This window comes from Elephas maximus, chromosome 21 (assembly GCF_024166365.1).
Source record: "Elephas maximus indicus isolate mEleMax1 chromosome 21, mEleMax1 primary haplotype, whole genome shotgun sequence".
NCBI classification, from domain to species: domain Eukaryota; kingdom Metazoa; phylum Chordata; class Mammalia; order Proboscidea; family Elephantidae; genus Elephas; species Elephas maximus.
This window is the reverse complement of record NC_064839.1, coordinates 36,245,991-36,258,936: the sequence shown is the minus strand read 5'-3', so window position 1 is coordinate 36,258,936 and position 12,946 is coordinate 36,245,991. Positions and strand designations below refer to the sequence as shown.

General features: G+C 41.0%; 1 protein-coding gene across 1 annotated transcript; it reads left to right on the top strand.

Annotated features, from left to right (window-relative positions):
* The first annotated feature begins 1,405 nt into the window (after positions 1 to 1,405).
* PSMD7 (proteasome 26S subunit, non-ATPase 7) lies at positions 1,406 to 10,750 on the top strand. Its single transcript, XM_049864581.1, has 7 exons — positions 1,406 to 1,572; positions 4,525 to 4,616; positions 5,388 to 5,480; positions 6,191 to 6,288; positions 6,858 to 6,938; positions 8,810 to 8,901; positions 9,771 to 10,750. Exons 1-7 carry the CDS (start codon positions 1,499 to 1,501, stop codon positions 10,207 to 10,209), a joined length of 969 nt encoding a protein of 322 aa, XP_049720538.1. The 5' UTR covers positions 1,406 to 1,498; the 3' UTR covers positions 10,210 to 10,750.
* The last annotated feature ends 2,196 nt before the right edge of the window (positions 10,751 to 12,946 follow it).

Below are 12,946 nucleotides of genomic sequence, written 5' to 3'. Positions count from 1 at the left end.
GCTTAAAATGAGACAGAAGTACAAACATGCATAAATTTTAATATCATTTGCCGCCTTCGGAAAATTGGCTTTATAGTCATTGTTTCCAGAGCCCTGGTGGTACAGCAGTTAAAAGGTTAGGAGGTCAGTTGCTAACCAAAGGGTCGCCGTTCGAATCCAACAGTGCAAGTCCACCAGCTGCTTCTTGGAAACCCTATGGGGCAGTTCTACTTTGTCCCATAGTGTTGCTATGAGTCTAAATCCACCAAAACTGGTTTGTTTTTTTTGGTTTTGGTCCTCCTCTCCCACAGTTCCCTTTTTAGTCTTTTTCTCATCTAACTAAATATGAAAACATATTCCTTATTGCCTTCCAATTTTTCTGCAACCTTTCTGTAAGTTTTGATTTGAAAATCAATCTGTATGGTGTGACCCTACTGCACAAATTGCATTCTTATAGCCCTGGTTACATAGTAATATTGGAAAAAACAAACAAAACCCACTGCCGTGGAGTCCATTTGGACTTATACCTATTCTACAGGGCAGAGTAGAACTGCTCCGTAGGGTTTCCAAGGAGCAGCTGGTGGATTGGAACTGCCAACTTTTTGCTTAGCAACGGAACTCTTAATCACTGTGCCACCAGGGCTTGTAGGTGGCCACATTATCTGCATCATGTCCACAGTAAAGACTAAGGCGGAAGTTCTCTTACAATAAAAATGACGATAACGGGATAAATTACCAAATCTACATTAAGGGCTGACCTAATGCGAGATTTAAAATTTCTCTAAGAAATTGTAAAGGATTTTGACTCAAAGCAAAGGTAAACATTTTCTAGGCAGGTGGAAATATGAATTATTACTATTGTTGCTATTTTTTAGATTCTTTTTAAATTTTTTTATATTCTTTTTTTTATATATATATATAGTATTTTTTCTATACTCTTCAAATGAGGGTGGGTGAGGTGAGATGGAACTGAGAAAAAGCTTCTGCAGTCCCAATACTAGAGACTTCAAATTTCCCTAAGAAATTCTAGAGGATTTTGACTTGAAGCAAAGGTGAACATTTTCTGGGAGAGTGGAAATATGAATTATTACTATTTAGTTTTTTCTTTTAGTATTTTTTTTCCTAACTTCTTCAAATAGGAGTGCCTGAGGTAGGAAGGAACTGAAGCGAAGAAACCGCTGCAGGTGACCGTGCAACCCCAATACTAGGAGAAAAACCTTTATCCGTCCCCCGTGTCCCTTTGAAAACCCGGGAAACGTAGCCCTCAACAAGCGACCACAGGCGGTCCTCAACCTCCGCCTCCGCCCCCGACCTTTTCCGGCCCTGTTCCCCTCCTCAAAATGGCACGCAGAGCGACAGTTCGGGCGCCACGCGCCAAGAACTCTGGGAGCGGAAAAAGGATGCCGCGCGGTGGTGGCCGAGCCGGAAGAGGAGGAGCCAGGCCTGGAGGAGCCGCGGGAGCTGCTGCCGGTGTTCGCGGGTCGCAAAGAGCCGGGCCTGGCAGTCGGGGTGTGTCGTGATGCCGGAGCTGGCGGTGCAGAAGGTGGTCGTGCACCCACTGGTGCTGCTTAGTGTGGTGGATCACTTCAACCGGTGAGCGGGCGACGCGGGGCGGCCTAGCGGGGCCCGAGGTGCCGCCGCTGCTGAGTCACGGGCACGCTGGGGACGGCGCGATGAATGCGGTCGCGCTGGGGCGCTGACGGAGCGTGGGTCGGCCCGTACTCGCCAAGGGGCCGAGACTAGCCCCGATCCACGAAGCGGGAATCACCCAGCATCACCCCTTTTCCCCCGCCCCAGTCGCCACCACTCCGAGGCCTGGGTCACCCGTTCCTTTTACCGAACTATTTATGATTCCTGAGTACGGGGGTGTAGGTCGAGCTTCAGATGGCCCTGACCCTCGCAAATCTCCTCCGTATCTGTCGCTTCGTTCGCCCTGTTTCACCAAAAAGACTCTGTGTCTCGTAGGAAAGCGCTTCAGACTCGCGCTTCTGTGCCTTTGAAGGCTGTCACCGAAATTCTGGTCTCAGCGCCCTGAAAGGCTTCCTGGATGGGCTATTTTAACCTGTGAAAGTTTATAAGTGGGAATCTGGTTTGATGATAAAACGCAGGAGAGAAAAAAAGTCAAGTTAAAAAAAAATGAGACCGATTGGAGATTTTGGCAGTAATGAATAAGGTAAGAAATCCCACAGATCCTCTGACAACCTCGGTTTTTGAGGTTGTTCTTCTGCCATCCCTTGCTTGTTTTCAAACTGCTCATCCTGCTAGACCTGTTGCACATGTTCATAGGTTTTACAAGATAATTACTTGAATTGACAAATGTAAAAACCCAGTTGGAAGCATCTGTAAAGTCATAGTTGCTAAGTCCCCATTCTCCTCCAACTTCATTTGTACAACTCCTGATTTAACCAGAACCAAAACAAACTAAAAACTCCGTGAGGCTTAGGGTCCCCAGTTCAGTTCCATTGCTTTGTAGGACCCTCAGCCTAACGGGTTATGCGGGTTTTTCTACTATACAGTAGTTGTTTTTCTCCCATAGGATACTGGAAGCATTAATGGGGTAGGCACTATTTCAATTCTGTTCAGTGAACTCAACAAACAATTGTTAAGGACATATTGCAGGGAAACACTGCTAGCTGCTGTGTCAAATAACACAGGTGGGGTTTTTAAAAAAAAGACGGGTTTTTGTAGACCAAAAGAAAAGCTCATAAAATCAGAGATACCATGAGTTTCAACGTCTTTAACTTTCTTTGATCCAAGCCTCAACCTTAGTAATCATTTATAAATTTACCAAACTATGTATTAAGAAAAATGTTATAGTTTAACCAATATAAAACCAGCAACTGTTAGAAAATGTTTATTTCCCAATGGCTTTTATCTTTGCTTTGAACATAGAGTTGTATTGTGTCTGTGTCTCACGTTTGTTGTGGTTACAGGAGAATGGAAGACCATTGTAATGAGACTGTGTAAGTGAAACACTTGTAGCTCCTTAGGAGAAAATCACAGAGGCGGTTTTAAAAGGAAACTTTGAAGTATAAGTCATTCTCATTCATTTAACCTTCTCAGTGTGGTTAGTCACCAGCTCACTTCTGACTTGTGCCTAATTAAGCCAGAGAGGCCATAAATGACCTGAGTCTGAATCAGTTACTGAGCCACTTGTAGACAGGGAATACATGTTTCAGAGGTTTAGCAACCCAGAAGCCAGGCCACAAATTGATTCTGCTCAGCATCTTTATCCCTGAAAAGATTCAGGGATAGAGAAGATGGGGAAGGTTTAAAGGAGAAAGGAAAAAAATGTGATAGCGTAACTTAAATGTTTTTCAGACATCATAGAAAAGCATTTTAAAACTCTGAACTCTGGGAAATTTTCATTTCCTCAGTTTTAAATTTCCATGAAAAAGCTTGGATTTTTCCCAAACTTGTATTACTTTGCAGTCAGTGATGAGTAAAAAGCGCCAGTATGCTGAGCTTCTGTTAAGAGTAATGGAAAACTCTGGAAACGAATAGTGGTGATGGTTACACAACTGGAACATATATGTCACTGAATTGGTCATGTAAAAAATGTTGAAATGGCAGATGTTATATAATATAAACCCAAAAACCAAACCCCTTGCCGTCGAGTTGATTCTGACTCATAGCGACCCTATGGGACAGAGCAGAGCTGCCCCACAGGGTTTCCAAGGCTGTAATCTTTACAGAAGCAAACTGCCACATCTTTCTGCCATGGAGTGCCTGGTGTATTGAAACCGCCAACCTTTCGGTTAATAGCCAAGCACCACTTAACCAGTACACCACCAGAGCTTGGTTTGTGTACAAGTAGTACAAGATTCAGAAAGCAGTTGTACTCTCTTTTTTTTTTTTTTGCACGTTCATGGATTATAGATAGTCCCTAATTTACAACAGGTTCTGGTCCCACCGGTCTGTTGTAAATCCGTTCTGACGTAAGTTGGAATACCTCTTTTTTTTTTGTTTGTTTCATAATTATTGCCGTTTATCAGCAGTATCTTTATAAATCCAATCTTTGAACATCTGAGAATGATAACATCAGCAAGTTATGTGTGGCAATATTGTGTGTTATACATGTTACTAATGATAAGATGTACAAAAAAACACAGTCATAAGTGTGGTCCTTCATAAGATGGGGACTACCTGTACCTGTTATATTAATTAACATTTAATATTAAGAACTAACCCAACTCTGGGGGCCATGGTGGCGTAGTGGTTGAAGCAGTCGACTGCTAACCAAAAGGTTGGCAGTTAGAAACCACCCACGGCTCCACAGGAAAAAGATGTGGCAGTCTGCTTCAGTAAAGATTTATAGCCTTGGAAACCCTATGGGGTGACTGTGAGTCGGAATCAGCTCGATGGTAGTGGGTTTGGTTTTTGTTCATTTTTGTGGAAAACTAACTCTGTTACATTAGTGGAATTAGTTCTCAAGTAAACTGACAAATTGTGTCTGTACCATTGGTATTTTCCATTGAGTATCTAATTGTTGGGTCTGATATCTATATGTAACTGTCCAAACTGACCATCTGTTTTCTCATTCAGAATAGGCAAGGTTGGAAACCAGAAGCGCGTTGTTGGTGTGCTTTTGGGGTCATGGCAAAAGAAAGTACTCGATGTATCCAACAGTTTTGCAGGTAAAATGTCAATTAATTTTAAAAGAAATGAAACAAAACCTTCCTGAATTCTGTTTCAGAATTGCAGGCGTTTATAGGGCCTAGAAGCTGCTCATTAAACCAGATAGTAAATATTTAGATTTATCACCCATAAGGTCTCTGTTGCAACTGCTCAGCTTTGTTGTAGCACAAAAGCAGCCATAGATAGTATATAACCAATGAGTATGGCCATATTCCAGTAAAATTTTATTTATAAAAATAGGCAGCCATGTAAATTGTCAATCCCTGCAGAGATGGAGGACACTAATCTTTTATTCTTTGCCGTGAATCTTTATAAGAATGTATCCATGTGTTATATAATTAAAGCAGTGACAACAAAGCAAAGTAATTGAAGTGACCTCTGGACTAAAGAAGTCACTAATTCATATGTCTAAAAGGACCAGCCAGTAATGTAAATTGCCAAATGAGAAAGATAAGGAAGGTGATGGGGCTTATAGTAGACTGAAGAGCATATATCCTTTTAAAGGGTTAGCCCCTATTTGGCTCTAGCTAGTTGTTCCGAGGTTTTTTGTTTCTGTTTTTCCCAAGAGAAGCTGGAAATCTGAATTTTTATGTGAAATCTCCCAGTTTTTAATGAGGGCAACTTTGGCGGGGAGGGAAGTAATACTGTGTTGGACAAACTAAACACATACTTGGATCAGTTCTGGCCTAGGGGGTCTCCAGTTGTGACCTCTGCTCTAAATTCCTATCTAGTACCCTAAACTAAATCTTTTTTTTCCTCTCTCTCTTTAGTCCCTTTTGATGAAGATGACAAAGATGACTCTGTCTGGTTTTTAGACCATGATTATTTAGAAAACATGTATGGAATGTTTAAGAAGGTCAATGGTAAGTCTTGATTTTCTTAGAAGGTATTATGGCGTGGCATTGATTTTTGTGTGTGTGGCTGTGTTTTGTTTTTTAAGCTATCCCTTTTTCTTTATTTAATATCAAAGGCCCTTTCATTTATTTAGACATAAGTAAGATTAGTGGTAGTAGAGGAATGAAGTAGAATAAAGAAGAAACTAGAGGAACAATTTAAGGCCAGATTGACTGCCTAGGTTTGAAGAGGAAAGAGACAACCCTCTGATTGTAGCAGAAAATCACAGAACCAGCAAATAAACTCTACCTGTCCCTAGAGCTTTAGTACCACCAGGGTAAATATCTGCGTCACGTGTATCGTTTTCATTTTATTTCATTACCACAACCACATTGCTTTGCAAATGTTTATTCCCACAACACTTGTAGATGCTCTCTACATGTGATGATGAACTTCACTAGCTTATATATTGCCTTGGAATTGCTCTCTAGTAGTTTCATGTATGACTGGACTCCTAAACCAGTCTGGGATATGGATGTCTCTAGATTTCTCACACTGCTTATATTCTAAGAATTCTCCTTTTGAGTTTTAGATAACATAATATGTCAGGGTTTAAAATAGATGATTGGAATTTTCAAAAACAGAGGGCATAACTATTGACATTTTTATCCTTTTGAAGGGAGTTATTATATAGGTCTCCATGCAGCAGTTAAGTCCCACTAATTTTTTCCTTTCTCAGCTAGGGAAAGAATAGTTGGGTGGTACCACACAGGCCCTAAATTACACAAGAATGACATCGCCATCAATGAACTCATGAAAAGATACTGCCCTAACTCAGTAAGTGCTGTTTTCAAAACTCTTGAATGATATTCTTTGCCAGTAACTCAAGCTAAGAGTACCCTAGGAGGGATTTGGGTAGCCAATCATTTCACAGCTCTTCTCCTTCATAAACTTACTGTGTTAATTTGTAATGTTCTGCATAGTACGCTGTAACCTAATTTACTAAATAACCGTTAAAACCTGCCAAGTGCCAGGTATACGAGTTATCTTATTTCATCTTCTCAGTAATGTCATAGGGTTGTTATCCTGTTTAAAAATGAGAAAAGCGGGGTTCAGAATGGTTAGTAAGGTTTGGTGAAGGGTGGGGCTGGGATTGAAATGTTGGCTGTCTAGACTCCAATTTCTTTGTTCTTAATCACTACCCGATAGCCACCCCTCAGCTTGTTGGCTAATGGGGGTGAACAGTAGAGCAAGTGGTACAATCATTTGAACTGTAAACTCACTTTTGCTGAAAATCCAGGCTCTCTTCTGATTGAAACAGCTTCAGTAATCATCAGAAGAATGGCTGTGATTATCTCTTATGTGCCTGCTGTGAGGTACATTGCTAAGATGTGTTTCTCTGCCAGGTATTGGTGATAATTGATGTGAAGCCAAAGGACCTGGGGCTGCCCACAGAAGCATATATTTCAGTGGAAGAAGTTCATGATGTAAGTCATCTTGCTGTGAGCCCAGAAGATTGAATTTCTATTTACTGGACGTTTGTTTTTTCCATTTTCAAGTCAACAGATCCTTTCTCTAACAAGAGAAAGCTGTTGATTTCTGTCAATAGTTTGAACTCATGTTTTTCTCCCTTGAGTTTTTGAATCGCCAAATTTTGGAGTTTGAGGGAGGGCTATAGAAATTTAAAGTTTTTTTTTTTTTTACAAATGAAATTGAGGCCCCAGAGACATTGACAGCAAAATAAATGCAGAGCCTGGTGGACTTTCTCTAGTCCAGTTTCCACTGTTGGGCCTCCTCCTCTGTGCCACTAACCTGTTCTCTTGGAAGATTTTCAATCCATATAGACAGATCACAGGTTTTCAAATTGGATGAGTCAGAGCTGCCAAGAGCTAGGTGGTGAGACTCCTTTGTGATCGTTTGACACTTGAGTGCTAGGCTGCACAATACGCAGTACCTGCCATGTGACTGTAGCACATGCTTCCAGTGTAGGAGTGAAGAGCTGCTAAAAACAGCTTTCTGGATTTCCAGCAAAACTGAACTCATGTTTTAGGATAGGACTTGACGAAAAACTCTGTATGTGTTTTGTTGTGATCCTAAAATACTTAACAGTATCCACCAAAGAGCTTGATCTTGAATTTCCGAAGTCAGGATACTAAAGGATGGATTAAAGTCTGTCTTTGGATTTAGATATGCAGTGTTTAATCTTTATATTCGGTTTTAAAATCTGGAAAAGGTGTATTAGGCTAGCTCCCTACAAATTTCACTTCCACTAAGCCCTGTTCTGTTTCTCTTTTGCCTTGCTAGATCCAGATTTATTACCCAATTGCAGTAAGGCTTTTATCCCTGGTCTTGATACTGTTGTTTTCAAGTTAATTTTTACCCTCCCTTTTTCCAAAAGGGATTTGAGGCTACACATTTGCACACATGCCACAATGCAGCAAAATTTTTTTTAAATAGAAGCTAGAGGGAACATACAAGATCATATTATAAGGTAAAACCAGGAAAGGATTAATCCCTGAAATTCTGCAAGATTGTTAAAGGCTCTGGCCTCCCTAGCATCCAAAGCAAAGAAGAAACTGCGATTTGCAGGATTCACACTATCAGAATAAAATACCGTAGCACTTAGTATAAGGTAAGTGATTTGACCAAAGTCACACAGCTCCTTCACCATACATGGCAGAGCCAGACTTTGAACCCAGGCAGTCTGGCTGCACAGCCCGTGCTCTCACCACTGTACTGCTTCATAGACATTGCACAGCCTTTACAGGTGAGGTATGTATGGCATCTTCTGGTCCTAGGTCTAAGAAAAACCCCTGCATCCCATCAGGAAGTCCCTAGGGGAACCACATCTCCAGCAGCATCTCTGAACTTGATCTCTGATGAATTCCGACCATCAGAAAGCCAGTGATTCTGATTGCATTTTTTTGGCACTCGCATCATTTGATCCAAAAGATAACAGGTGGTTGTAAGATTACGTATTCTAGCATGAGCTTGCCCAAAGTACAAGTATGCTATATAGTGCCTGTTTTAGAAAAAACTGTATACTTTAAAGATCAGCCTAACCAAGACTTCCCTGAGTGTCATTCCCAGTGTGGGCTTGATGGAATGTAAAGATTTTCCTCAGAAAACAATTTAGTAGCCAAAACAACATACAAACAAGTATACCCTGTCATTGAGCAGAGCCACAGTGATTTTAGCTTAGAAAGCTTTCAAAGCAAGTTTTACACACCCTTGCCATGGAAAATTTTCAATAATTGTACCCATGAAATGATCTGAGTTGAAGCAGAAGAATAAAGGTGTGTAAAAACAACGTACTCTGTTTGTACATAAATAACTGAAGTTAAGCTTCCTCCCCCAGGACGGAACTCCAACCTCAAAAACATTTGAGCATGTAACCAGTGAAATCGGAGCAGAGGAAGCTGAGGAAGTTGGAGTCGAACACTTGTTACGGTGAGACCTTAGTGTAGCAGCAGGATTGTAAGCATCCCCCTCTGCTGCGCTGCCTACTAGTGGCCCAGGAGTCTGCCTGGTGTGAGGAAGAGATCTGTATCAAGAAGAAGGAGACCTGGATTCTCATCTCGGTCCAGGACTAACAATTCTGTGATTCTGAATAAATCACTGCACTTCTGGACCTTTGTTTTCTTATCTATAAATTGAAGTGGCTGAACTAGATAATCCCTGAAGTGTCTTTATGATTTATAATTTTGTGGATAGCACACCTTGCATAGAAACTATGATGTTGACTGTGATGGGAACAGATGTATGAAATCACTGCAGGCACATGTTATTCCAATGTGTGTCCTTTTCAAAAAATGTGGTCCGTTTTCTACACAGAATCTACATCTTGGGATTTTTTTGGACTGTATTTTAAAAGGTCATATAGGATTCTCTCCCACTCTGAAAGTTACTGCTGACTGATTTAAGCTCAAAACTGACTTGTCATCCTTTTGAGGCTTAAGATAGAGCGTTGAGGTAAAGCTTCATAATATAGCACACAGGAAGTTCCCGGCAGACTTAAAAAGTTGACCCAAACAGTTTTTTTAAGTGAGAATTGTTTCATTTTAGCTATTACAATCATCTTTTGAAATATACTCTATAATAAGAAAGATAACCTATCATGCTAAAATGTACCCCCACATGGAAACAAAATTAAGGCAATTTATACTCAAATCTTTATCAAATGGAGAAGCAGCAGCATTTTACTTTTGAAAACTTGTTCCCCCCATAAAGCTGGGTGTTTTCTAAAGCACGTGCGAATCTATGTGATAATATGGTACACTGATGCTTTTTCCTGCCCTTTCTTGTTGTGGATATTACAGAGACATCAAAGACACTACAGTGGGCACTCTTTCTCAGCGTATCACAAACCAGGTCCATGGTTTGAAGGGACTGAACTCCAAGCTTCTGGATATCAGGAGCTACCTGGAGAAAGTGACCACTGGCAAGCTGCCCATCAACCACCAGATCATCTACCAGTTGCAAGACGTCTTCAACCTGCTGCCAGATGTCAGCCTGCAGGAATTTGTTAAGGCCTTTTACCTGAAGACCAACGACCAGATGGTGGTGGTATACCTTGCTTCACTGATCCGTTCTGTTGTCGCCCTGCACAATCTCATCAACAACAAGATTGCCAACCGGGATGCAGAGAAGAAAGAAGGGCAGGAAAAAGAAGAGAGCAAAAAGGATAGAAAAGATGACAAAGATAAAGATAAGGAAAAGAGTGATGTAAAGAAAGAAGAGAAAAAGGAGAAAAAATGAAACATGTAGCTTTTTTAATTTGTAAATTAAAATCATAAACTAAATCAATGTGCCGCTAAAGGGTTGTTTTCACTTTAAGTGCTTTTTAAAAAGCTGTATTGATGAGCGCTCTCTGCCTCAGGCCACTCCTGCTGTGTGGCATTACATGGAAGGGAATGGATAGAGGGACTGATCTCGCACCTAAACTACAGCTTAGGCTGGTAGGAGTTGGGGATATGATAGTTGGCTCAGGCTAAAGAGTCAGAAAAGTGAAGAGGAGTACACATAAAACTTGATACTCTTCGTTCTTATAAAACCAGGAGTTGAATTTTCCCCATCTTGAAAGACTCTTGAAGTCTGTTTCAGGCAGTTTGCAAAGTTGCTAAGTGGAATGCATGAGTTCCATTAAGTGCTCTGCCTCGTTAACACCTTGAGTTCTGACCTCTGCTTGAGAATACTGCACCATGGGACTCTTTGGACCCGTAGCTCTGGCATTCTCAGGACTTGGGATCCAGCTCCATTGTTTACCTTTAAAGACACAATTAAATGGCTTGGTTTTTAAGTCTGTGTTTTAGTTTTTTTTTGTCTCTTGAGTGGTGATTTGTTGTTTTCACAAGTAGCCAGGACAATCTTTAATTGAAGCTGCCTTAATTATTTTAGACTTAAAATCTTTTATGAAAGCGGGTCTTATTCCTTTAAGACCAGGCAGGGCAGCCTGCTAGAGTGAGGAGAGCTCTCAACCAAGCCCAGAAGGTCCAGGCTATAGTTTGTGCCTCGGACTCATCATCTGTAAAGTGGCAGGCAAAAGTAGGTCATCTCTGAAGTCCCTAGAGCAGCTTTCCCTAATGACATTCATTTAATTCTGGAGTGGGTGTGAGTACATCAGGCCACAATGTTAATGGGGACTTACTAAGAATAGAACAAAGTTGCCCCAAAATAAATGCACAGGGCTCCTATTGGAACAAATTAAAGAGGGTACTTAATCACTTGATGCACAGTAGTCACTTGGGTGCTAATTCCCGTTCTTGGGCATTTGGAAGCTCTTTAAGAGTTTTCTGATGTACCATACCCACCCACAGCTATCGAGTCAATTCCAACTCATAGCGACGCTATAGGACAGAACTGCCCCGTAGAGTTTCCAAGGAGCGCCTGGCAGACTCGAACTGCTGACCTCTTGGTTAACAGCCATAGCACTTAACCACTACGCCACCAGCGTTTCCCTGATGTACCATCGGGATTACCAATGTTCAAAGATTTAAGAATACAATAAAATAGCACTAAAACTAAGTCAATTGAATTCAGAAACCATCCCTTGTTATAAAGCCTCAAGTATCAGAAGCATCCATTTTTATACCATAGATCTGCTAAAGAGCTAGTTAGAAATTTGGAGGTTAATAGTACGATGTATAAGTGGGCATTTGTTCTGCCCACATCAGGGGTCACTTCCAGATAGGGGTGGGAAAGGAAAGACCATGGAACAAAGTTTCACTTGTCTATTTCAGCAGTTAAAAGTCAAGTTGTATTTAACTGAAAGAAATTTGAAATCCTTAGTTCAAAACTTTTGAGGTATATTCAAAACCACAGTACACAGGGAAGTTATTGGCAGAGCTGAACATTGACTCAATTTTTTTAAGTGAAAATTGTTTCATTTTAGCTCTCTATTATGATCATCTCTTGAAAAATATGAGAAAGATAACCTATCATGCTAAAAAGTGTCCCCACATGAAAACATTTGGTGGTTGTATTTAGTAGACTGAGATGAGAGAAAAAGAACCTGCGACACTGGGAGAAAGCCAGAATGCAAAGGTTCTGAGGCTTTACCAAAACAAACCAAACGCGTTGCCATCAAGTCGATTCCGGTTCATAGTGACCCTATAGGACAGACACAGTAGAAACCCCTGATGGATTTGAACTGCCAACCTTTTGGCTGGCAGCAGAACTCTTAACCACTATGCCACTAGGCTTTCCGCTTAAGGCGGGGAAAAATGAGTGTCAGCCTAAAGGAAGCGGACCCTTCGTGTAAGGCTTGGGAGCAAATGAATCCCTGGTTTGGGACTACACAGGATTCAGATGTGACATTGATAGTATAATACGGACTTAGTGAATCTTCCCCAGCGTCTACTGAAATAGCACAATGCCACAGGCTTTTAAACTCCTTACGGTTCAGTAAGTTACGTTTATTGAGTATGTAGGAACGTGGGAATACCCAGCCTTGTTACATTTAAGTCTGACCCACATGCAGGCAAAGTTGACTTCTACCTTCCTAACTTAATCCTCAGTTCCTGCTTCTAATGAGAATAGTTTGCTGCCTCCACAGTCAGGCAGTCTTTTCTAAGCCATCCTGTATAAGAGGGTAAGCCCAGTAGAGCTACTAATGAAGTCTTGCTTATACAAATAGCAGGTGACTTGACTGCAAAACCCATACCCCTCTTCTAAAATAAAGGCTTGCATTTGTATAGCCTGGCAGTCTCAAGATGAGATTTCTAAACTACTTTGTTTTAAAAAACACTGGAAAAAGTCTGATTCCATGTCTGAATCTTGTCTCCATAGTTGTAACATTATTACCTCTGTTTTCATTTCCAAAAGCTCTCAAAATAACGTTAACAGAATTCAGGCTGCTGCTGCTGCTACAACTTACAGAGTAACTTTTTTCCTTACTGGTTCCCTGTTTAAAAACAAACATCTGAAATATCCCTGAACTTTTTTATACAGGATGAAACAACCAATTGCCGTGGAGTCGATTCGGGCTTATTGCGAC

Bases quoted from the DNA above. Each gene is read 5' to 3' on its own strand.
- PSMD7 (XM_049864581.1), top strand. From the start codon at position 1,499: ATGCCGGAGCTGGCGGTGCAGAAGGTGGTCGTGCACCCACTGGTGCTG. The intron at 6,939-8,809 runs GTAAGTCATCTT...TTCCTCCCCCAG, and splicing joins CAGTGGAAGAAGTTCATGAT to GACGGAACTCCAACCTCAAA. The intron at 8,902-9,770 runs GTGAGACCTTAG...TGGATATTACAG, and splicing joins GGAGTCGAACACTTGTTACG to AGACATCAAAGACACTACAG.